Here is a 27,669-nt window from a genome sequence, read left to right as displayed (position 1 = left end):
TATTTTAAATTGCTACAAGCTCATAGATTCTGGCAATGTTCACTTCAGATCTGCCGGTCCTCTTAGCTCCACAGGCTCCTCCTCTGTTTAGACATATGAAGTCTCAAACTATTCGGAGGAGCGAAAGCTTTGTAGTCAAAAGCTTCTCATTAAAGCATGATGCGTGTCTTTCATCTTCCCCAAGGCAGAGTTTAAAACTGGAAGTCTGATAATTTAATGTAAACTGACAGCGATAATAGAAACAGCTACTTCTGAGATTATTTAAGGGAAGGTACAAGGTATAGACATTCATCAATGAAACACTAGAAGAAAAGGTTTTTATTTCTGTGTTTGCTTTTAAAAATAAGAATAGAGTAAATGGCACAATAGATTATATAAACAAGGACTTCAGTGTTGGCTGTCAAAGTTAAAGTAATACATTTTACATGGGTGACTTGACGCCACACTTTATCACCTACACAAGGGGAAGCCAATTTGAGTCTGGTCAATAAAATACAACCTCCAGAGCTGGGTCTGGGGCAAAGCTGACACAGTATGACTGATCCTGGAGGCTTGGCATCCACTTCTTCTGGGATGGGACACAGCAGGAGTTGGCATCACTACCATTTGGGGCCTGTCCGTGTTTAGCTCCTAGTTGATTAATAAAGGCTTGTGCAGCTACGTCAGAGGGACGGTGCAGTTGGCTCTGCTCCAGTGCCATGCATGCTCTGCTAATTTAATGCAGATCTGAGGTAGAAAGGGGACTCATGATTCAAAGCTGGATTTACTGCAGTCTCACAACTGTTGAAAATTAAGCTACATACACTGCAAGTTAGGGGTTACCAGGGTATCTCATTATAGGAGGCTATTTTTTTTTTTTTTTTGGCAGGCTGGAATCTTGCTGAATTACTCAGGGACTTATTTGAATGTAGACTTGGACCAAATAATTTTCTGATAAGTTGGCCATAAATCCTCAGTAAAATAATCGTGGTGTTCTCAACATATCTATTGGCTTTTTGATCATTTTTATGGCTTTCCTTTTACTGGTCAAATTATGCTTGTATGCTCTGAAAGCCCCCCTGACATGGATTAAGTCGATGCAAACCAATAGACCTTCATTACTTTGGCAAGTGGTTTTGATTTGGGGGCAATAAATACGATGACACAGACTAGATTACCTTTGCGGAAGGAGTATGTGGTAAGCCATAAGGATGTCCGGGATTTGGCACTCCTTTTTCTTGTAAAGTGGGAATGAATTAATAGCAGCTTTTAACCACTGAAGAAAGTTGGAAAGAAGAAAGAAATCTGAATAAGAAAGAGCCAAAGTATGGGTTTTAGGTTATGAATGATACCACTGGCAGGTCATGAGAAACCTCAGGAACACCCACAGTGTGTCTGATGCAGTGTGCAGCACTCACCAGGCAAGGTTAGGGCCAGATATGTGAGGAAACTAACACATTGCGATCCACACTTGGAACCAGAAGGAAAGACTTGACCATTAATAGGAACAAGAGTCACTTACTGTGCAATGAAAGTATGGAGGAGAGAGAAACCAAAAGTTCTAGAGGGGATAATGGAAGAAATAAGAACTGCAAGCTCTTCAAGTTAGCAAGAACTTCAGCAAGAAGCTGAAGGAACTATTTCATTTTAAGAACCATTTTTTAAAATACTCCTTTTCCAGACTTTTTGGGAAAAATTCAAACCTAAAGAAAATTAGGGAAAAAAAGGTAGCTGAGCACACATCTAACCTTCATTCAGATTAACCAACTTTTTAACATTTTGTTACCTCCGTCTTATCTCTACTTACATTCATGTACTATGTGGTGCAGATATCAACACACTTTACCACCTAATAGTTAAAAAATCATCCCTTAAGAAGGAGGACTGTCTTCTACAATCACAATTTGCTACTATGACAGTCAAGAAATTTAACATCTCATATATTCTCCATATTCAGATTTCTTCAATTTTCCTCATAAAGTCCCTTGTTAATTTTTTTTGTTGTTATTTAGGATGCAGGAGACAATCAATAGCATTTTATCTTTGGTTGTCTTAGTTTTTAGTATTTTTTAACCTCAAACATTCTTTCTGCCTTTTTAATTCACTGGCCATTGCATATTCTCTTGCTTCTGAATTATGTATAAACTGAATTGGCACATCTATTGATCACCTTCTAAAATCTATATATTATAGCAGAGATGAAACTCAAATCTTCTGTGCTACAGAATGGAGGTTAGGGCTGGGGATGTAGCTGAGCACATGCCTAGCACAAACAAGGCCCTGGGTTTGATCCTTAGCACTGTGCAAAACAAAAAAAAAATACAGATTGATACAAGACTCTTGTAATACACAGAAAAAGAACTAAATAGGTCAAATAGATGAGAAGAGAACTAATAGAAAATGTACTTGATATTACCTTCCATTTACCTGAGGGACAGGAAATGAAGCTTCCTAAGATGGCATCTAAACAGGTTGCATGCCCAGGCTAGGCAGCCACTTTCCTGACAAATGACTTGTCACTTCCAATTGCACTTCCCCCCAGGTGACACTGTGTAAGGACTGGTGATTCTGCAGAGCGCCCCAGGTAAGCAGGAAGTGCCCCAATACCAGCATCATGCTTGGTCTTTCTTCATCTCTTTCTCCAAGCAACTTTCTTTGAGAAACATGAGGGATGCCAAGAGACCCACCTCTTTCCTCTTCCTTGCCTTCTTCCATACTCGCCTCTAACACCTCCCACATAGAAAAGTGGTTGCTTATGTTTCCCAGTCCAGGCACTGCCACCAAATAGTGACTTTTTAAAAAAGATAATGAGTATACCTCTTAGTTCCATACCTCCAGTACCTAATATGCTCTCTGAAACTTTGGAAGCTTTCAGTAAAAATGTATTGAAGAATGAGTATATGAGTTCTTCTGCCAATAAACTTCCTGCTATATAAGAGTCTCCTCATAACTGAAAAGAATTTAATAACAGAGCAAGGAGCATTACAAGTGTGAGTCGATAACAATTGACCAGCCACTTTGTGCAAAGCTCAGCATTTTGTATTAATGGAAAGTTCCGGAGTAACCAGATAATCTTCCATTACAGTCTAGAGGAGAGTTGCAGAATTTGACCTGACTCACAATGAGCAACACAAACACTCCGGGCAGGACAGCCTACCCACAGGTCTTCTCAATTCCCTGCTGTTCCTGGACATTTGTGTATGAAGGGCAGGGGGGGAGTGGAGTCACATGGGTTTCCCTGGAAAGGCTTTGCAAAGAGCAAAGTATAAGTTGTGTTCTAAAGAGAGGAGAGGTCTGAATGAATAAGTGCCGTGTTTCATGGTGGAGAAAGAGGGTCAATTAATGAGGTGCCTCAGTTTAAGAACTAGCAATTTAGGTTAGACCTGGTTAGTTTCACAGACCTCTGAATCTGGTAATGTCTTTTATTTTTATTTCCTGTGGGGTTGTATGAAGGATGGAGATTCTAGGGGAAAAGAAAGTGGCTGACAGATAATTTAACCACCCAGGGTTATGACTATGGGAGTGCAAAAAAATAGAAATCTGAGCAGAATGGCAGAGAATTTTGCTATGAGTGGGTCTGGGCACAGAGTAAGAAAGAGATAAAGGGACTGAAAACTCCAAGCACTAACAGCTCATAACATTATATGTTTAATACATCCTGAATCTTCAGTCAGCAAACACCGGTTTCTAAAACAAAACAGAGAGGAAGAAAAACAGAAGTGTGAGTGTCTACCCAGCTTTTCTGAGACCAAAATGGGCCGTGATACCAGTTCACCCAACAGAGACAAAAAGAATAATTTGCATGTAGAAAATTGTAGCTGGCTGCATTTTCTTATTTATTTATTTATTTTAGTCCTCACTAGCTGCTCCTACTTTGTCACTTAATAATGTTCCTAGTCAGGATTTAAGGGGACAGAAAAGGTACAAATAGATAGACTATTTGAGCCTTACTTTACAAAAAGAAATAATACCCAGCTGTTCTTGTCCTCTTGGTGACTTGGCCATCTCATTCCTTATCTGCCACACCATTGCTTGCCAGCAGCACCTCAAGGATGACCCCCTCCCCTTCACTGGAACTCAGAGAGTAAATGCTTCCATTTCTATGGCAGATACGTGCTGAGGTTTTTATTGGTAAAGATCCCAAGAGGAGGAAATTCTGCATTGATAAAAGTCAGCAGCAACCCAAGTGCCACTGGACAAGTTTGATAGCTTTTAACTCCCTCTGTCATATGGCAGTCATCACAGCATGTCTGTGGGACAGACACTGTTCCAGGTGCTGGGAGACAGAGGGGAAGGAGGGCAAAAACATGTCTACTTTAAAGAAGCTTCCATTACAGCAGGGAAACATGGAAGCCAGATAGACATCACACAGTGCTGCACGCTTGAGAGAAGTCAAACTGATTGTAGTTGAAGAGCATAACAGAGAGGCCTCCCTGCCAAGGTGACAGAAAATAGTAACACCTACCTTGCTGCATTCTTAGGAGAATTAAACTGGTTTCTGTGTGTAAGATATCTGGCAACCCCCTACACAGGGTCAGAAGAAATGGTTAGCTATTATCCTTAATAAAGTTACAAAGCATAATGAAAGCTGAGTTTGAATGGCTGGGACTTGGTTTTTGCATGAGAGAAAAGGAGGTAATTTTTATTTATGAGGCCTTGTGTGCCAAGGAAAACAATGATACAGCTTACATCACCTGCTTCTAGAGAGAAAAGTGTGAAAGCAGCATCCCCAGGCTTCTGGCTGCTTGTGTGCTCCTCCTAAAGCCTGGTATCTGAAGTGGCAAAGAGGCAGTAGAGTAGCAGGGCAGGAATTACAGACCCAGGCTACTGTATTTCTAGCCATCATTGTGGTGACACAGTGTGTATGCTCACTCATTATTTGCTGGATACAGGAATAGATATGTCACTTTATGACCAATATCACAGGCATCTCCAATCTTAGCATAATGGGGCTTTTTCCTGAAAGATGCACAAGAAAGACCTTCCATCCTTGGGTTAATGTATGAAAGAGGTTGCATTCATTGTAGCTAGAACTCCAAATACTGTCTTTATGCTGGATCAGTTCCTTTTCCTCATTTATTGACAGTATTTCCTCTCAGTCTTTGTTCCAGGCTTTTCTGCAGGTCCTAGTGTGGAAATCATGTGGGACTGTTCCAAGGAAGTCATCTTCCAGGCTGTGGTTCCTTGAACTGTCCCACCTTAACCTGTTTTTGTTTTGTTTTTTTCTCCGAAGCTATCTCGATAGCTAACAACAAGTAGAGTTGTAAGGAATTGTACCTATGTGTGAGAGTTAATGAGAAAGATGTGTTGAATTCCTTCTTTCTCCAGCTAGGGACTTCAAATGCAGCCCACTGCATCCTTACGTGACCCATGAAAAGGTCTGGTGCTCACCATTGTTTTGTTCTCAACAATTCCAGGGAGAGCTGGCAGATTTTCTGGGAGAAGTAGAGAGGCCAGATGAAGAAATGAGCAGTAGCAAGAAGAAAATGATAATCGGCTGCAGGTCAGGTCCCCTCCTGCCTTGTCCCCTGCTGCCAGCTTACTGCTCTCTGGGAGAGGTGGTAGCTCCTTGATTGCTACCATTCCTCCCCATTCCTACGCCTTTTATTGGGTAAACGAAACACCTGGCTGAATTTCCCCCAACTTGGGCCAGAATGCTTTGGCCTTTTTATACATTATTCCTCTCCATAACTGTAAAGTTGATAGTATAGTTATGGTTAAAAATTGACCATTGTTGCAATATTAATTTTAAAAACAGAGTTCTGGCACATATTCAATATTACTATGGAAACGGCTGTTTCTAGCAATTCACTGATAAGATACAGTTCAAGGACTCAGGTCTGTGTGGGAGATTTTTAACCATCCACAAAATTGAGGATCTACTTATTAAATCATAATTCACAAGAACTGGTCTCCGAAGTCTTAAATATGGAATATTCTTTCCCCTTTATTTTAATGTGGTGGATGAGTGTTAAAGAGACATTTTTTTTGATGTACACATGGAAATAAATATCCAAAGTGGTATTTTTGAAACACACATAAAAAAGTAATTTTTCCATTAATCATTAATTCTCATGATAGTGTATGATGTCTTGGTTACCATATAACAGTTAAACATACACACACACACACTTAACACACATGAAAACTAGCTTCAGAAACACACATGTAGGAGCTGGAATATAAAGTCACCTGGTACATCCAATATTTTAACTCCCCATCTTAAACTGTCTCCTCATATTCCTATATAGTTGACATGTCGTTGAATTTCAGGAATGACTTGGAGTAATTCAGGCTACCACAGTGTTTTCCAGGAGTCAATTTTAACCCCAAACATTGTCACTTTATAACCACAAACATATACTTCTGCTGATTTTGTAAAAACCCACAGATGAGAGAATGACCTAAGTGGTTGCAGCACCAGCTCATGAATTTCCTCACTTCAAGTCAAAGCTTTAAAGTTTTTACCTCCACTCATTTAGAAACATGAGGACAAGTTTTTCAAGAAATCCTGTAATGCTTCATATTTGGAGAGAAGGGCTTTTTGCAGTGTGTTCTTGTTCGTATATTCCTAAATGTTATGACAGGCAGTTCCTAATGCTGAGGACACAGTTGCTGCTTTTCCTTTTGTTTCTGGATAAGCCAGATCTTTTCGTGTGTTCTCAAAATTTGATAGAGTACTCAACAATCAGCTTATAAGGGAACAGTTGATCCTGATAAGCCCACATTGTACACCCTCCCTACAGCTCCATGTCAGTGCAGTGAGGGTGATGATGGAACGCTCTTCATCTGTCTCAAGTTCAGCTCCAAGGGGTAACATTTCACAAGAGTGGGTTGTGGATGGTAAGAGTTCAGAAATCCAAGCAAGGAAAGGCACTCAGCAGAAAAAGGTCACTATCGATAATAGTATATGATTATGGTTACTGTCTAGTGGCATTCTGTGCCTATGCACTGTGAGAAGCTCTTTATGTGCCTGAATGCTACATTCTTGGAACAGTTCGAAGATAAATACTGTTTCCAGTCTAAGGTGGAGAAGCAGCGTATGTAGTCCAAATATATAAACAGTGGCAAAACTGGTTACAAACCCACTTCTGTCTGTGTAGCAAATGCATGCCATTTCCAGTCTCCTTTCAGAAGCAATAGTATGGAATTCCTTTTCTAGAATGAAAGCACATGCACTAAGATATGGTGCCAGCTTATTCCAGCACGCAGTACTCAGGTTGAGAAAGTTCAAAATAAGTTTTGACAAATATCACCTCCAAGTATCATAACACAGTCTTGCTTTGAGTTCTAGATGGACCACAGCCCAGTCAATGTATCAGAATTAACTCTTTTGGAGAGGAAAAGAAACATGTTTATATTATTCCGTAGATAGAAGGTTCAAAAGAATCATGGCTTAAGTTAATAATATGCAACCTGTACATTTTATAAAGGATAATAACACCTCGGAGGAAGACAGATGAATTGTGATTTGAGGCCAGACCAGGCAAAAGTCAGCAAGACCCCAGCTCAAAAACAATGGGTAGGCGCATGGCTTAAGTGATAAAGAACCTGCCTAGAAAGCCCAAGGCCCTGAGTTCAACTCCAGTACCACTCCCTCCCAGAAAAGAACCAAAAAAACACATATACTCCAGGGTACTCAGGAGGCAGGGGTAGGAGGATCACAGTCTGAGACTAGCATGAGGCTGTACATGAAAAACAAACTGACACAAAAAGGACTGGGGTCATGGCTCAAGTGGTAGAGTGCCTGCCTAGCAAGCATGAGACCCTGTGTTCAATCCCCAGTATTGCCAAAAAAAAAAAAAAAAACACAAAAGATATTATCATAATTGAATACAGATTAAAGCATGTCATCTTTTTAGAAAAGTAAGTTTACATGATATTTGTTATTAATTTCAGGTATTCCTTTTCAAGAAAAGTTTATTCAAAAGCTGTAACCCATCAGAACAGGTCTTGACCCATGCTAAAAGGCCTCCATCATTAGTTCATGTATCAAACAGTTTGAGTTATCAAAACATCCATCCAGGTGGTGCATGTTTTAAGCATAAAGAATAGCAGGTGAAAGAGCAGGGTGCTTTAAACAATGGGATCCTTGAGGTAATTTCAAAACACTACTCACTCACTTCACTGCAAAGCTTAATGGCATGCCTTATTTGATACAATTGAAGGAACTGTTTTATCAAAAACCTTAATATGAGCTGGATGCCAGTAGCTCGCACCTGTAATCTTAGCTATTCAGAAGGCAGAGATCAGGAGGATGGTGGTTCAAAACCAGCCCGAGGCAAATAGTTTGTGAGACCCTGTCTCAAAAATACCCTTCACAAAAAAGGGCTGGTGTAGTGGCTCAAGGTGTAGGCCCTGAGTTCAAGCCCCAGTACCACACACACACACACACACACACACACACACACACACACACACAAAACCTTAATATGAGGCCTAGAATTGCAATTTAGGTTTGTAGGTTGGCTCTCTTGGTCTTAGGTTGGGCCATATGGCAAGGTTCTGAGGGAGTTCTGGTTTATCATTTATAAATAAATAGAATTAGAGATAATGGTATGATAATGACCACTAATATTTTTTATGATTTTTATGATAATATTTTAATACTTTATGTTGAGAACTTACCATACATCATGCATTCTGTATTTTGCATTCTTTGTATTTTACTTAATCCCACCCCTTAAGTAGATATTAATATCCAATTGTATAGGTAATGAAAATGAGTCTCTGAGAGGTGAAATAAGTTGCCACAGTAAGTGTCAGAGTCATGAATTAAACCCTGGCCTCTGTCTCTCTGGGACAAGCTCTTAACCACCTTGTTATTGAGCCATGAGCGACAGAGATAGAGTCACCATCTAGCCCTTGCATTTGCCTTCATTCTTACCACATTCCTGAGGACAGTAAGGCAACTGTAGACAGGGTTCTTGATTCTATACAGGTTATAGGATAAGTGGATCAGGTCAGCTCTCTGGTCTTGCTAGAACTGTGATATCAACAAGGACTGCACCTGCCCCAAGTGTCCCCTCTCCCTCCTCAGATGCATGGTGGCCATGAAAGTTCTAAGCGGCATTCATATTCTCATGTAATCAGTCAGTCCTAACGAGAGGAAAGTTCAGAAAGCAGAGGCGAACCACATTGCTTCTCTCCTGCCTGTGTGGGTATGGTCACTCCCCAGTCACTCATCCAGAAGAACAGTCTTATACTCCCAGAGGCAACACACTTTACTAGACAAAGACTACATCAACATCTAGGAACAAGAGTGTGATTAGCTATAGGTGCTTAGACAATACCAAGGCTTCTGCTGGTCATATTCCATCTTCCCTCTGTTCCAGACATTTCACCTTTCAAGGTCAACTCTATGGTCAACTCTGGTTCATTTCCCCGGCCCAGAGCTGTCTTCATTGATAAAAGATGTTATCACTCACAAAAACCTGAATATGGGGAGTTTCTAATTAAAGTAAACTCTATGTATCTTACTCCTAAAGCTCCAATAACTAGAGTGTGAAAAGTTATCATAACTAAGAATTTTTCACTGTAATGTCGTAGTTCCATCATTCCTACTTATGAAATACCATGTCTCAGAATTATTCTAGGCACCTGAAACCAGCTTTTCTCAACCTGAATGCATAGTCTTCCTACATAAACCTGCCTTTCCTTCTGTGCACCCACTTCCAACCCATGACATGTCAGTCCACATGCTCATCTAATGTGCAACCACCAGCCATCTTCATCTTTCCTTGGTTCCTCCCCAACCCCAAATATTCTGTCACACAGCAGTGCTGACCTCACCCCCAACATCTCTCTCAACCATTCCTTTCTTTCAATTCTCCCTTCTTTGCTAAATTTAGGCCTACATCATTTCTTATCATGACTAATAAACTATTTCTTCTACCTCCAATTTATTCACCCCCTTCATTCACCCTGTCCTCCTTCACCTATTAACAGAGCCAAGTTAATAAAACACAGATCTGGTCATGTCATGCTCTTGTTTAGTCATCTCCAGTGGCTCCTTAATGACAACAATGGCTAAATCTTGGGGTGGCATTCAAATTTCTTGATAGGATTCATTCCTTTTATAATTTTCTCTCTCATCAGTTCTTTTAATTCTTTCCCAATTCAAACACACATGTTTATGGACATACTTTGGTCACACTGAATTTCTTGCTGTCTGCCCAAATTCTAAGGTCTTCTATATCTCTTGCTCTTTTGTGTTATTTTTGACACAAGGTCTCACTTTGTAGCCTAGGATGGCTTCCAACTCAGATCCTCCTGCTTCAACTTCCTGAGTACTGGAATTACAGCCTTGCTCCATCACAACCCACTCTCACTTTGTATTTTAAAAATTGAAATTATTTCATACAAATGGAATTTATTGCTTATAATACTTGAGCATTCACTCAAAGAAAAATCATATGCTTCACTGCAGTTTCTCTCCATCCTAGTATAATTATTTATGACACTATCATAACATTTATAATGTAGGATGATTATTTGTATATGTGCCTGTATATGTCTGCCCCTTTTCTCCTATCACCAAACTCTGAGTTCCATATTGGAAACTTTGATGTCTTTGTATTTTTATTTCCTAGCTCACTAAACACTCAGAATAGCTAGTAAATATTGTTGAGTGAGCTAATACGATAATGAACAGCATTTAAGTGAGCTTGATAATGAACTCAAGACAGTATTATGAAGACTTTATTACATTAACTGTATAAAAATGGAACCAAACCACAGGGAACAGCAACAACAAAAGACTAAGGATAGCAAAGTTGTGTAAACTGCCTAGGATGTTAAAAGAAATAGAGATTCCATTTGTAACTGTAGATTGGTTTGGTAATGGGACATGGATCATAGAGAAAGTTGAATGAGAAGATCCGGTAGCTTTTACTCTCCAGAAATATTCCTTTGAACACATTATTTTAAAAATTCAATAGTGATTATTTGCAGTCCTTAATACACAGGTTCCTGTTAACAGATGCTGAACTGATAGTGTTCAGGTTTGCTAAAAAGAGTTTTGTACACACCAGAATCAACATTAAACAAGCTTGGTATATTGGGAACACCTGGACAGACCTAAGTACATCTCCTCCCGGCACAACTTTACTTGCAGCTTGCTGTCACTAGGTGTTTGGGTTCCACATTGAACACATGTGCTTTTGCAAGCACTCAATAGTCACATGAAATCCAAGTCAAAGTAATGACTATGGAAACGGCTAGTGAGACCAGCACATCAGTTTTCCTCTCTAGGCATCTTTCCCACAAGACTAGACTAATTAATTTGCTTTTCTTCCTAAAAAAGGCTACAAAACAAACCTTTGTTAAATCCAAAACCACAGCTTTGGACAAGGGAGGAAGAAATCATGAACAAATATGTGTGTTCATCTTTTGACCTTGATGTCACATGAATGACCTTTGTCACTGAGATGAAGACTGAATAAATGAATCAGATAGTTCACACTGTCATTCTGATTATAGACTCTAGAAGTGAGATATATGGCTATTTTCACATTATCTGATCTGGGAAGGAGGAAAGTCTGACTTTCCTTTAACACTTTGGTCTTTCTACAATACTAAGTGGGACCAGCTTGGTCTGGTTGGTGCTCATTCCAGGGTAGCTCCATTGTCCTAACATTTCCCTTGGTTCTCAAAATCACAGGATAATTATTTTAATCCTTTCAGTTGGCAGATGACTTGATCTTGAACATTTTCACCACCATTGGTTCTGTGACTTTAGCCCTGTTGTTCATCCTCTTGCTGGCCCTTGTTTCTATTGTCACCTCCAAGAAAAGGGCAACTCAAGGGACCTACAGCCCCCACCGCCAGGAGAAGGAGGGCTCTCCAGTGGAAATGTGGATCCGAATGCCACCCCCCGCCATGGAGAGACTGATTTAGGAGCCTGCTGCCTGTTTGAGACAAGATTTGTGTTTGGTAAGCGTGATGATTGTGCTTGAATGGCTTCGCTACACACCTGGAGATACTAATTCACAACTGTGATTGCATTGGAACTATGGGAAGGATTGGCCAATCACAAAGCAGTATCTTGGTGCCATCCATTTCAACCTCATCATTAATGAACACGTCTTCCAGAGGACAGCGTCTTTTAGAAAAAGCTCCAGTGACTATCACTTAAACTCTCTTCTTTGCAAACCTAGGAAAACTTTAGTTTTCCCTTTAGCAAGCAACCTCCAATTTTTTTTACACAGAAACTAACATGGGAAAAAAATAAAATGAATTTTTTTTTATTTCCTCCAATCCTGTGGGGGTTTTAATTGTGTGCTTGTGATAAAATGAACACTTTGTCCTTCAATCGTGAATTCAGAGAAAAACATGAAAATGAACTATGGCTTAAAAAGTGATCCAATCACAACAAATAAAAACTGAAATGTGGTTGTCTCCCTTTATGATATGTTTTTGTTTTTGTTTTCTTGCACTTTTTGAAGTTACATGTGACAAAAATAACCTGTAGGAACATTTAAAGAACCTAATTTTGAATTAGCACTGTTAGCTAAGTCATCTCAAACTTACACTTAAGAGTCTTGACTCCTTACAAAGGTTTGCTTATAGCCAAAACACTTTCTAGACCAAAATCAAGATAGGAAGAAAGCTTAAACTCCCAATCTGAAAGATTAAGCTCTTCCCTTCCAAGTGACTTTTGATATGTCTATGTCAGACAGCAGCATTGTCTAAAGGTAAGAACCCCAAAGTGAGGCAGATAAACATTAAGGTTATGTGTGCAAAACTATCCATGAGGAATGATGTGGAAATACTGAGCCTTCTATTTACACAGTTGCCTACACTGGATTTGTTATATTTTATATATGTTTTGAAATCCATGCAACATGCTACTATAGAGTAATACAAATAGAAATATATGCACATTTCTAATGATATGAATTTTTAAAGCTGGTCAAAAGAATCCATCTTTCTCAACTACTATTATTCCAGTAAATTCCCCTCTTTTCCTTGTTGTCAATTTTCCCACATGCACCAAAACTGCTGTCATATTTCCTATCATGTGGAATTCTCTCCCATGACTCCTATTTTCCCCCACATACTCAAACTCCTTTTTCAGCCATTTATCTCCAAAAGAGTTTTCTTTTTATTTGTCTCCTCTTCCTCTCTTTGCATCATCTCTTGAACTCAAGCTAATTTGCCTTTTCTTCCCATCACTCAGTGGCTTCCTCTTGCCAAACACAATGGCCGAGCGCTAGTCCTCAGCCTCCCTAAGCTTTCAGAAGGATTTGAAACAATTGTCACTCCTCTTGACATTCCTTCCACACAATGGGATGCTGTTTCATCCGGATTTTCCTCTGGCCTCATTGCTGTTCTCTCTCAAAGTCTTTCTGGTATCTCCTTCTCTCCCTCAAATCTGCTTCATTTTTCTCCAAATAATTTATTGACACCTGAGAGGCCACATCTTGCTCTGTTTCTTCTGTCTAGACTACAAGTTATACGAAGGAAAGAACTTTGTTTCGTTTTCATTACAATACTTCATCTCCTCAAACTTAACCTAACCCATAATGAAAACACAGTATTTTCTACATAAATAAACAAATAATGTCAGAATGTTATTCAAATTTGTATCCAGAAAAATCCCAATGTACCCAAGATGTGTGAGTTCTGTCATTAAATGCATTGGCTACCAAATTATCATTGCTCTGTCCATCAAATGTCTTCATCTCTGGCTTCTCTTCACTAGCAACATTGCTTTGGGTGTAAATTCAAGAACACAGATGTCTCTGGACATCTATATATGGAGTATGCCATAAGATATATTTTTGCATCCCATTAGAGTTACAACTTCTTAATAGAGGTTTGTATGGAAAGGACAAAAAGAGCTCCTGCTTAAAGGAAAAATAAAAAGTAGCTAAGTTGAAAAAAATACAAACTAAAAAAATTACAGAAGGTTGGTTTGTCCTTTTGGGATTAACACAGGTAGAAAGAAAGAGGTAACTCCAATGGTCATATCATATGTTTAGAGAATTTGCTTAATTAATCTGACTAGTGTCCCTCCCCCACATCCTAGGTTAAAGCTTTGCATAGGAATAGATGTACATGGATCTACACGGATGAGTGCAGCAGGCATGAACAAATGAATGGTTCCACGTGGAGTCTTCAAGCACATACGTGATAACTTTCTTACAAATTGTCCTGGTTTGCCAAAATTCGTATCTTTTCACTTTGTTTTGTTTTATTTGTGGTGCTGGAGATCAAACCCAGGACCCTGTACTTGCCAGGCAAGTGCTCTGTCACTGAGCTAAATTCCTAGCCCAAATCATTGTGTCTTAGAACAAGCAACATCCAATACTGCTTGTTCTTTCTGCTAGAAATGCTTCTGGATGTGCCCTAAGGAGTGTTTACATGAATACTCTTTGAAATGCAAACTTCACTTTCAGTAGAAACTCCAGCACCTGCATCACCAAAGGAGTAAGTTTCAGCTCAACTGTATCCTGCAATCCATGTTAGGATTGGTTTCAAAGATGGCCTCAACAATTCCTCACTTGCAAAGTCACATTGCCACATCTCTCACCAAGAGGTGAAACATATTTGTCTTCCTCCTAAATCCCAAATCAGTTCTGGGCACACCATGAATCTGACACCACGCTGGCTTCAAGCCAGGCACTAGAAGCTCTCAGCTCCTGTTTTCCCTCCTTGTCATATTGCAAAGAAGCCTGGAATGAAAATATCATGTGAGGAGAGGTGCATGTCAGCCATGCCAGCTGAACCCAGCCTCCAGCTCCCTTGCTGGCTCCAGCTGTCACAAAGTGATGTAAGACTATGTGCAAACAGATAAGGAGCAAACCATCATTACACAGACTCTGAAAAAGTAATCACTGTTTGGAGTCACTCAGGTGTAAGGTGATTTGTTATATAGTATCACATAACTGAGAAACACCATTTTTGTCAATGAAGCAACTGGAAGCAAGGTAAGAACTGATTCTGGTGTGTTTTACCTATGCAGTATACTTCTGTATGGTGACCATAATGGTACACTGTTATTAAAATCTCACAAATGCATGAGATTTCTCCCAGAGTGGCAAATAAGAGGGAGGATCCATTAAATCCATGCACAAATCTGAGTGGCACTGTGGGTCACATTTCTCCTAGCACAGCTGTTGGCAGGCTTTGGGGCTGGGGTATAGAGTGGACACAGCCAGCTCACTGCCCAGCCCAAGTGAACACCGGCCCAAGGCAGCCATGTGTAAGGTACATCTGGTGTGCTACAAAGAAGACTCCTTCAAGAGGCTTCTTATGTGACCTCTGTAGTCACTTTGCGTGCAAAGAGAAACAGGAAATGGCAAATGACTATCACTTAAATCGGCTGTCACACCTGCCCCCAAATTACTCCTGATTAGTAGGTCTGTGAGGTAGAGGTGGGGATGATACTGAACTTATTATCAGTTAGGATTAGAGACAATTATAGAATAACAATGGCCCTAGTGTGTAGCGGAAGTGGAAGATAGAAACATGGTGATAATTATGATTATTAGCTGATAAACTGCGAAACTTCTTCACCCTCACTGTACTGCTAGGATTATATTAACCTATATTAACAAAGCTTGCTAAATTACTACACTTTGTCTCATTTAAACTCACAACAGCCTTTTCAAAGAGGAACTTTGGTCTTCATTTTAGAGACAAGGAAACATAGGTTTAAATTTCCGATCTCCCCATCCCAGGTGACCTGAGATGAATAAGTCACATCCGTATCTCACAGACATGCTATAATGTAAGAAGCATCGTTGCAAGTAAGCACAGAACACATAGCAACTATCGGTATGATTCAGATGAGATGGAGGTGAGTGGGATGAGTGACAAGCAGAGGGAATGCTTTAATTATTTCTGCTCTCCTACCTCCCACTCTCTCTGCCAGATAAACCAAGCGTGTAACTCCCCTCTTCCCACTCCTTATAAAGCGTCTGCAAAATAATCAATCAGCCTTGATTTCAAAAGAAATAGATACATTTCATGGAATTCCTATGTCTCCAAATTGCCCCATGATGGCAGTCCCCTTGGCTAAAGAAATTGCTTCATCTATTAAGTCTGAAATCAAATGTGTATACCACTTGTATGCTCTCCATAAATTGTCAGAAAATAAAAGATTTCAGGTCTCTCAGCCACCCCCAAAAAACTGACAATAGAGAACTTTTAAAAAATTTTGCTTCCCAGAGATGACCGTGATGGTGATGGTGATGGTGATGGTGATGGTGATGGTGATGGTGATACCTCTCATGATTATTAAGTCCTGCCTTTTAGGATTATTCTTTAAGCCTCTCTTGTTAAGGAACCTCAACCGTCTATATCATCATCAAGATAACTGGCCCTTGCATTTGGTTTGAATGTGCCTGCTGTTGACTTTCACCTGATTTCATATGCTCTGCAGAGATATGAGTCAAACCATAAAAGTTTCCTTAATTCTGGAGTGAATATAACTTCTCAAATTTCAACCTGCTTCCAGCAAAAGTGAAATTTTTACTGTTTTATATTGTGTTGAGTAGTGATGACAAAAATTCACGTTTCCAATTTAAACCATTCTTCTGTGATTTGGTATCCAGGCTTTGCTCTCTGTGATTCTAGAAACCTGGAACCAACATCTATCAAATGGATGTGACAGTGGCTGCCTGAGGACAGCTGCTTTCAGCCCAGCCATAGGATGTCTTACTGTGTCAGGCAACAACCTCCCTTTGAACACTCCTCCCAAATCCACACCTTTCAGCTCTAAATGGGGATCATCTTTGTAATGTTCATGTTTGCAGCTTGAGGCTTCTGGCTCAAAATTGGAACTCATTCATGGTTGAAATAAGTCAAACCCTAAGTGGAAACACGCATGTGTTTTTAAAAGTCTCCAAAATGGTCTCCAGAACTCTGGAGCAACTCAGCCCTTCATACCATAGATCTGGGTATGTCATGGGCCAATTCATTCAACTACATACTCAATATCCACCTTCCTAAAGTTGCAAAAAGCTTTTGTTATTGGAGTCAGGTGGTCCACAGATAACTTCTAAGCCAGCTTTCCTATAACAGAAATAATTTTGAAACCTTATTTTGCAAAATCTGCCCTATTTTTAATACCTTTAAAAAGAAATTGTTTTACATTTGAATGATTGGAAGATGTTTATTTTTCAAAAATGTAATTAGCGAAACCCTAATAATCAAGAGAAGGTTTAATTTTAAAATATTTTTTCATAAAGAAAAATGCAGTTATGCCTAATGTAAAACCTACAATTAAAGGCTAAAACCTTAATAAAGTATTTCTTCCATCAAGAGTATAGGTATCCCTACTTGAGCCAAGGCCCAAATTTTGCTAAAAGTTGGATGATTCGTCTAAAGTATCTAGTGTCCAGAACCTCGGAAGAGAGGAGAGTCCAATTCTGGTGGCTCATTTAGCATTCTCTTGGTAAAATGAGAATCTTTCTCATAAGAAAAAAAAGATAAAGAAAACATTCACTATTAGAAGGAAAATATGATATTCTCATCTGAATTATCAGAAGCTACCTTACATTATCTGAAGTGAAATACAAATTAATTCAACCACATCTTTGAATAAACTGGTCAAAAACACTTGTGAAAAGTTTGCATTTATTTATATTTACTGGAGTTCTGGTGATTTATAGGACTATTATCTTGCTCTTCTGAACATTTTAGCATATTTAAATCTGCCCACAAGAGTTATAGTCTAGAATTGAGAATATACTAAAAGAATTAGTAGTGTCATAAAAATATATGCATAAAAATGCATGCCAATCAGAAGTGCCATGCCTAGTTAATCTTGAAATGTGTTTAATAAATAATCTTAGTTTATTTTTTTAAAGGATGACTGGGTCTCTTTTCATGGAATATTTGTATCTGTGTTCTTTGACCAAGAAATGAGAACTATAAATGACAAAGGTAGGTGAAAATATCTCAAGATGGCAGATCAATACATAACTCAAAATTCAGGATGGATCCTAACATGTTTAGAAATAAAATTGGTCAATATCAGTCACCTCCCCATGAGATTGCTGATAAGAGACTAGACAAACAGACTTTACATAATTTAGCCAATTATAAGGATAAAGTAAAAACAGATTTGTGGGATGATGAGGCATTCTTCATCATGATTACAAATTAGATATAAACAGCTCAGTTCTTGCAATGGTTTGAGAGTAGTTAGAGTGTCCTCCAAGGGTCCATTGTGATTGCAGTCTTGGTCTGGAGGGTGGCCTACTGGGAGGTTGTGGAAACTCTGGCAGTGGGGCCTACTGGGAGATCTTTAGCTCATTGGGGTCATGCTCTCCGAATGGATTGTGGAACCCCATTTTCCCTCAGACTTCCTATTTAGGGCTGCCATCTGTCACCCTCACCAGTGGCCAAACCACTAGGGCTGTTCAATGATAGACTGTGACTTTCCAAAATTGTGAGCTAAATAAACTTCTTTTCTAATTTATAAAGTTAGCTGGCTCAGTTTTTCATTGTAGTAATGCAGAGCTAATACAATTCTTAAAGTCAGCTTATTGTCTCCTTAAAACTATAAAAATTGTTTTGCTGCCATTAAATGCTAGTCGGGATGTGTAGTGTAGTTGGTCCTCTGTCCTCAGCTGTGGGATACGATTGATAATCCAGCAAATATCATTCCACTCTACCAAATACTTTATAAGAAAATAGAGCCAGTGACTCATGCCTATAATCTTAGCTACTTAGGAGGCAGAGATCAGGAAGGATGGTAGTTTGAAGCCAGCCCTGGGCAAATAGTTTGTGAGAACCTATCTTGAAAAACTCCATCACAAAAATGGGCTGATGGAGTGGCTCAAGGTGTAAGCCCTGATCAGTTCAAACCCCAGTACTGCAAAAAAAAAAAAAAGAAGAAAACTTATATTTATGAAAATTAAATATTTAAATAATTGAAGAAATAGTACCTGGGCGTAAGTGTGAACCTTCTGACGAGCTGTGTTTCATCTCTGTTTTATTTTACCCACCTACGTGTTGTAACTTCTGTGCTATGGTTAGATACAGTTTGAACCCAGAGGTTAAAGTATTGGCAGCTTGGTCCCTAGTGTGGCAGTGTTGAGGTTATGGAACTTTAAGAGGTAGAACCCAGAAGGAGGTATTAGAGCACTGAGGACGCTGGGGACACAGCTTTCAGAAGCAATTTATTAAGTCATTCCAGAGTTAGTTCTCAGGAGAGCAAATCTGACCCCATGAATCACTACAGGGCTTCCTGTCTTACCATATCATCTCTCCAGCTTATGCTCCTGTCATTGTGATGGCATCTACTATGTGGCCCTCACCAGAGCCACTCAGGTGCTAGTGCTATGCTCTTGGGCCCCTAGAAGTATGAGTTAAATAAACCTTTTTTTTCCTTATATATTACCCAGCCTCGGGTGTTTGTTATAGTAATAGAAAGTGTACTAATACAGAAAATTGGTACAAAGGAGTGAGGAAGTTGTTATAACCATACATGAAAATGTGGGGTCAGCTCTGGAGCTGGGTCACAGGTGTCTTGTAAACATTCCTTGGACAGTAGCAGCTGCACGACTCAGCATTGCTCCCTTAGCCCACTGACAGAGCTGGCCCTCCTGAGCCACCAGGGAGCATTTACATTGAGCCTCTCCTGTTGTTCCACTCACATCTCCTCAGAGCCCCTCCTTCTGCTCCAGACAGCCCTTCACAAGATATGTACCACTCCCTTGGAGGAGCAACCACGCTCTCCACCTGCTTCTACAGGGGCCCAACCTCAGGACACACAGACAACAGTCCAGCTATCTGGGATTCTGCAAGATTGGTAAGCACATGTAACTCTAATTGGTGGTTTATGAAGCATGTGGACGGGGGCAGTGGAAGTCCAGCAAGGAACGGCTAACTTTATGTGAGCATCCTCAGATGGCTTCAGCAAGTTTTCCTCAGTCAGAGTTAAGTATCCCAGATAATTTTTCCTAATTTTAACACAATCACTCTCTGTGACATGTGAAGAGGAAATAGAATCTAACATTTTCTTTTGCACCTAACATTCAGATTTTTCTGTTTTTAATTTTAAAGCCAGTCCTTGAACATTTTCTTGCTACCTCTTCCATCTGAAACAAGGAAGTAAGCTGAGCTAGCCAGTTCGCAGAGCTAGGTATCCAGACATCTCCCCTAAATTCTGCAGTTCTCACCTCCTACTGTGTATCAGATTACTGACCTTCTGTGGGGTCCCCTCGTAAGCCCTAACTGAGTCATTCTTTGGGTTACAGATAGCTTCAGAGATGCCCAGACCTTGAAGGCTGTAAGCACGTGTAGGTTTTTGAATCATTCAAATATACCTGGAACATACAAATATTATTTTTTAAAGAAATACATAAAATAATACTTCCTCACAGTCATTCTGAGCAGCAGAATTATTCATTTCACTCATGTACATATATTTTGCTAATCTGAAAAACATTGGAATGAAAAAATCTACAATGTGTCTTACATTTGGTGCCAAGGACAATACAATTAATTGAAATCAAATGTCACCTAAAATCTTAGAGGAGAAATGGCCATGGTAGAGAAGATTACACAAAATACAAAACACAGACATGTCTGAAAGATTTTCTTTATTGTTCAGGGCTTTTGAAATGTTGTGTTGTGGGAGGTAATAATGGATTGAAAAAAGAGGAAGAGAGAAATTCGTTATATAAACATTGGTCTGTTGACATTTAAAATGTAACAAGATGAGAAAGGTTTAAACAACGTTCAATCAGGAAGCAAGGGCACATCACAAAATAAGATGCAATTAATGAAATTAATTCCAACACTGCTGATTATATCACTCAAAGTATCTGCCCTATCAAGATGATGTCATGTGTTACTTTTTCATGTATGTAGGGTCAAATTTGTCACAAACTCTACCCAATAATTTATATATAAATTTTAAATGACCTCTTCATTCTTTTCTGCTATGTTAACATTTTCAAAATCACTGAATAGATGTGTAGAGCAAAGTCTGGAGCAAAACAAATGTCATTTGCTTATAAATATTCTTCCATTTAAACCTTAAACTATATAACAATGTTTAATGCTACCACTGCATTTTATTAATGAACATTATGTAAAGAAAGAGATTGTGCTTGGATAAAAAGTTCCCCTTTAAATTACTCATCCAATAAACCAGGAGGGATCAGACAAATATTAATCTTTTAATTTGCAGACCTCTAAAGAGTACACATAGTAATAATTCCCTATGCTTAAATTTGAGAACATTTGCCCATAATTCAATGCAGAATAACTACAAGAATAACTTCCTCTATGGTTTTGAACTTTAGAAAGAAATTCCTGGCTCCTCGTTTGTGTTTCTTTCCCTCACATTTCCAGCATAACTTCAGAGTAGTTTGAGGCTTTCGTTAAAATATTGGTAAACTCAGAGCAATTCCTTTGTTTTCATTTTATATCTCTGACGTGATATGCAGGAGATGATTTCCAAAGAAGAGATAGCTTATTTATCATAAATGGAGAGTTATCAGAGTCTTCCAAAGTTCTGCCATCTTAAACTGCGATATTTAATTTCATTCAACACCAGACTATAAAGCATCTACTAAGAACCTGACCTCAAGTGTAAAGTTGGAGATTCCAAAATAAATAAACCAAAATTTGTATTTTCAGAAGAGGTAGACTGGCTATTAACGTCAAAGTGGAAATTGAATTCATGTGTGTGCAAATTAGTCATTTACTTATTTTTCCCTCTGGTTCCTGATAGCACATAGGAGAAATAGCCACAAATTAAATATTTGCTTGACTTCTTGTGAGATGCAGGTGAAAGAAAGGGGTAGATAAGAGAAAATTCAGAAAACAATGAGGTTATTGTCACATTACCAAGAGTCTACATGACCTGTAGGAGATAAAGGGAAGTTATAATTATCTGTAGTTGCTGCTTCATCTCCACTGGGATTTGTATTCTGTGGTGGTCCCACAAGCTCTGAATTTTTGAGGTACATCCACAGAATGACTTTGTTTTACTTCTATAGGGGGCTCAAAGTTGCTAGCTACTGTGTTTTATGATAATTTCTTAGTTTAGGAACTTTGTGCTATGTATAATCTACAGAATTGGCAATATACGCCAGAATCACATGAAGTAAATACTGAAATTTTATTTTTCATATAAAAACTTTTTTGCTTATTTTTGAGTTTATTTTCCATCAGCTCTCTTCCCTGGGTCAGAGTAATTTTCTAGTTTCAGTCATTCTTCCTTCATGGATTCTGATGCATGGGTCTTCATCTCTCAACCAAAACTCTTATGGGCCAAACTCATACATTTATCTACACTCATAAATATATGTGCTAGGGTTTAACTCATAAAAAGTGTACTCAGACTTAGCTCTAACACACTAACTTGGCTTCAAGTCTGTTTGCTTTAATCCTCTATTCTTTGAGGGGGTCTAAGCAAATATTTTGAATATTTCTGGTATAGTTTATCTAATATTCTTACCTGAGACACTGTAGCATGGTTATTCCCTGGCCTTCCCTGGTGTTGAGAATCAATAGACTCATATATGCTTAAATTTTTTTGAATGAAAAAAAAGAAAAAGCACATGACTTACTTATCAGTGACATCATGAGTGTAGTTTGTAGGGAGTTGGTTGGAATAGAAGCAAAGAAGGTCGGTGAGCAGAAGCACTGACATTTGCATCAGCCTTCCTAGAAAATTGCCTAAAAATGTAATGTCTAGTACTTGATTCTGTATGATTGACAAACTCTAAGGGGCATACTTTTATGAGGAAAGTAAACATAAACTCATCTTTTTTAACTGGGAGAAATGTCTTCTGCCTCACAAAAGACAAATTGCCATGGTAAATGTCATGCCACTGCAAAAGACAAGAAATTTGTACCTAATATATGAAATATTGGCTTTAGTGTAAGATATATCAGATAGCAAAGGACTTTAATCCCTAGAGAAGGGGATGAAGTGAGCCCTGCGATTGTGTGGGCCCACTGCCAGAAGGCAGTTCACAGGCTGCAGCAAAGCAAGGGGGAGTCAATCAAAGCATGACATTCTCACTGAGCTAAAGGGACAGAAATAGAATCTGAAGTAGCCATAGCTAAAATGTGTAGAGCAGGGAGCTAGAGAGAGGCAGCCTAGAGAAATCTGCAGAGTGACCCCACTAAATCTTTGTCTTAGATCTACTTATGTGTGTGTGAGGGACATACCCAAGACCAGGAAGAGAATTATAAGAGAAAGGGAAACAAACAATTCCTGGATCTTACACAGTTTTGGGAATAATCTTGTTCTCATTACCATGGAAAGATCTCCTAACAGAGGGCACTGGGAAGAGTTGTTCTGTTGGCATTGGCTCACTGGAAGGAAGGCCTACACTAGGTCTACATGGAAGGTTACTCTGGATTAGCACAGTGTAAAATCAGACTTCTAAATGGCCAATTTAATTTGCATGGAATTTAACTGCATCCCAAAGTAAGACTATTTCACAGCTTGCAATGAAATATAGCATGCAGAAATATTTACCAAATAATCAAACATTATCAGACATACAAAAAAAACAGGCTATGTCTCCCATTACCAGACAAAAAAATTATAGAAACAGGCCCTGAAATGGACCAAAAAAAAAAAAAAAGCTACTACAAATCTTTAAACATAATATAATGAGAAATAAGTTGAAGATATTAAAGAAATGTTCCCAGATTGAACTTCTGGAGAAAAGTATAATATGTGCAATTAAATATATACTGTATATGATGAAAGGATGGTCATGAGAAAGGTTTAAGCAGCCAGTGAAAAAGACATGATCTATAAAGTGTGAATTACAGCAGATATCTTGTCAGAATCTATGCAGGTCACAAGACTATGGAGTGACAATAGGAAAGTGCCAGAAGAAAAAACAACTGAAAAAAAACTTTTCAAAAATGTATACAAAAAAAAAGAGAAATAATTCTTTAGAACAACAGAAACTGAGATCATTTGTTGTGGGCAAACTTGCAGTCTGAGGAATAGCAAAAGAACTTATCAGGTAGAATGAAAAATGATGCAGGCAAACCACACATCTACAGAAAGAAGTGCAAAGTTCAGAGATGGTAACTACATGGTGATCACAAAGGACATTTTCCCCACTTACCAATTTCCTTAATGGTAAGTATTTCAAGCAAAAATAATGACTATGCTCTTTTAAGCTTACAAAATGTTGTAAACATGTAAACATGTAACAAGGATACCGTGGGGGGTGGGCATGAACACTGCTGCTATGTTCTTAAGCTTTATGTCAAGTACTGTATGTTTGGAAATAGGCTGTGACAGGTTAATAGCATATATTTTAAACCCAAGAGCAAACACTAAATAAAATTTTAAAAACAGATATGAAACATACCATTAGTGATAAAATGTAAACATGAAAACTGCCTGATTAATCCAAAGGCAGATAGAAAATAGGAAAATTAAATAAATAATAGATGAGATAAATAGAAAAACACATAAATATGCTAAACTCAGACCCATTTATACCAATAACTACATTAGGTGAAGGAGCTAAGCACTTCAAATGAAAGGCAAAGATCATTAGATTGGACCAAAAAGGAAAACTGAGTAAAATTCTGTATACAAAAAACAATTTCTAAATAGGAAAACACAAATAGTTTGAGTGAAAAAGGGCAGAAAATGACATATCATTCAAATTTTAATCAAAGTAAGGGTGGGTGCTACTTACAATTACAGAAACAATATTTTGAAAACAAGTAATATTAACATGGATTAAAAAGGAAAATTTCATAAGGGAGGGGGTGGGGGGAAGGGGGAGAAATGACCCAAATGTTGTATGCACATATGAATGAAATAAAATTTTAAAAAAAGGAAAATTTCATAATGATGAAAGAGAGGGTAATTTATTAAAATATAAAATTCAAATAAATGGATTTAATAACAGACCTTAAGAATAAAGCAAAAATTGATAGAACTTAAAGTAGAAATAGAAAAATCTACAGTTTCTACTTGGTCCTTCCAATCTTTCAATAACTGATAAAACATATAGACAGAAAATAAAGAAGTATATAAAAGACTTGAAGCCAGGTGTGGTGGTCCTTGCCTATAATCTCAGCTACTCTAGAGGATTGCTTGAACCCAGCAATTCAAGGCCAGCCTGGGCAACACAGTGAAACACCATCTTCTAATACATAGATTACATAGATAGATAGACAGATAGATAGATGATGGATAATAATAGATGATAGATGATAGGTAGATAGAGATAGATAGATAGATGATAGATGATAGATAGATAATAGATAGATGATATATAAAAGATGATAGATGATAGGTAGATGGATTAGATAAATGATAGGTAGATAGATAGATAGAGATAGATAGATGGATAGAAAGATAGATGGTGGATAATAGATGATAGATATAGATAGACAGATAGAAAATAAAACACCTGAACATCACTGCCATCTAAGTGGACTTCAGAGTATTTTTAGAATACAGAAGATTTAACAAATTTTTTCAAATACACACAAAGCATTCACCATGGAATAACTCTTAACATATTTAAGAGGATTTAAGTTATGTAGAATATGTTCTTATATAATGTAAATATATAAAAATCAATAACTGGAAAATCTTTGGAATAATGTCCATATAATAAGAAAATTACACACTTCAAAATGACCTATTAGTTAAAGAAAAATCTTAAAAACTCACAACTAGCTCAGATGTCAATATTTCCATTTCTACCTTAAGAAAAGAGAAAAGAGCCAGGCACAGTGGCTCATGCCTGTAATCCCAACTACTATGGAGACGGAGATCATGAGGATCATGGTTCAAAGCTAGCACCTGGCAAAGAGTTAGCAAGACCCCATCTTAACAAACAAGCAGCTGTGGTAATATGTGCCTAACTATGAGGGAGTTATAGGTAGGAGGATTGTGGTCTGAAGAGGGCCCTGGGAAAAAACATGAGACCCTATCCAAAAAATAACCAAAAATAAAAAAGTGCTGGGGGCTTAAGTGGTAGAGAACCTGCATAGCAAGTGCAAAGCCTTGTCAATATCACAATACCAAACACCATTATTTGTATGATCAGTCCTAGTTACTGCAGTCCTCTTACTACTCTCTCTCCCTGTCCTAGTGGCCAGTATTACAATACTCTTAACTGATCGGAACCTAAACACTACCTTCTTTGACCCTGCAGGAGGAGGAGACCCAATCCTCTATCAACACCTATTTTGATTTTTTGGTCACACTGAAGTATACATCTTAATTCTCCCAGGCTTCGGTATAATCTTTCACATCTGGTAAAAAGAGCCATTTGGGTATATAGGAATAGTATGAGCTATGATGTCTACTGGCTTCCTGGGATTCATCGTATGAGCACACCACATGTTTACCGTGGGAATAGACGTTGATACCCGAGCCTACTTCACATCTGCCGCTATAATCACTGCCATCCCCACAGGAGTAAAAGTCTTCAGCTGACTAGCTATGCTTCACGGAGGTAACATCAAATGATCACCAGCCCTGCTTTGAGTCCTAGGCTTTATCTTCCTTTTCACAGTAGGTGGCCTCACAGGTATTGTTCTATCCAACTCAACCCTAGATATCATACTGCATGACACATACTATGTAGTAGCCCATTTTCACTACGTTTTATCAATAGGGGCAGTATTCACAATCATAGGAGGGTTTGTGCACTGATTCCCACTATTCTCAAGCTATATGCTAGATCAAACATGAGCAAAAATTCATTTTACCATTATATTTGTAGGGGTGAACCTAACCTTCTTCCCTCAACACTTCCTCGGTCTATCTGGCATACCACGACGCTATTCTGATTACCCAGATGCCTACACAGCATGAAATACAGTATCATCGATAGGCTCTTTCATCTCCCTAACTGCAGTAATTATCATAGTTTTCATAATCTGAGAAGCATTTGCCTCAAAACGAGAAGTAGGAGTAGTTGAACTTACAACAAACCTAGAGTGACTCCACGGATGTCCCCCACCATACTATACGTTCAAAGAACCTACATACGTAAAAACTCACTAAGAAAGGAAGGAATCGAACCCCCCAGAACTAGTTTCAAGCCAGCCCCATATCCTATATGTCTTTCTCTTCATAAGATATTAGTAAAACAATTACATAACTTTGTCAAAGTTAAATTACAGGCTAATCCCCCGTATATCTTCATGGCTCACCCCCTCCAACTAGGCCTACAAGATGCAACATCACCCATCATAGAAGAATTACTAAACTTCCATGATCATACACTAATAATTGTCTACCTCATTAGCTCCCTAGTGCTTTATATCATTTCACTTATGCTTACTACTAAATTAACACACACTAACACAATAGACGCCCAAGAAGTAGAGACAATCTGAACAATCCTCCCAGCAATTATTCTCATTATAATTGCTCTCCCATCCCTACGAATCCTATATATAATAGACGAAATCAACAATCCAGTACTAACAGTAAAAACCATAGGACATTAATGATACTGGAGCTATGAATATACCGACTATGAAGACCTAACATTCGACTCTTACATGATTCCAACATCAGAACTAAAACCCGGAGAGCTCCGACTCCTTGAAGCTGACAATCGAGTCGTACTACCAATAGAAGTACCAATCCGAATACTAATCTCATCTGAAGATGTACTACACTCATGAGCCGTCCCATCATTGGGCCTAAAAACAGACACCATCCCAGGGCGCCTTAACCAAGCAACCCTCACCTCCACATGA

General features: G+C 38.6%; 1 protein-coding gene across 1 annotated transcript in view; it reads left to right on the top strand.

Annotated features, from left to right (window-relative positions):
• Crb1 (crumbs cell polarity complex component 1) overlaps positions 1 to 12,376 on the top strand; it is a 200,850-nt gene extending 188,474 nt beyond the window's left edge. Inside the window, exon 12 of the mRNA XM_074048720.1 lies at positions 11,665 to 12,376. Coding sequence (XP_073904821.1) covers positions 11,665 to 11,877 — 213 coding nt within the window. The 3' untranslated portion in view covers positions 11,878 to 12,376. The remainder of the gene's footprint in view (positions 1 to 11,664) is intronic.
• The last annotated feature ends 15,293 nt before the right edge of the window (positions 12,377 to 27,669 follow it).

The sequence above is a fragment of the Castor canadensis genome, chromosome 11 (assembly GCF_047511655.1).
Source record: "Castor canadensis chromosome 11, mCasCan1.hap1v2, whole genome shotgun sequence".
NCBI lineage: Eukaryota > Metazoa > Chordata > Mammalia > Rodentia > Castoridae > Castor > Castor canadensis.
The sequence above is the reverse complement of the archived record's forward strand: the minus strand, read 5'-3'. Positions and strand labels throughout refer to the sequence as shown.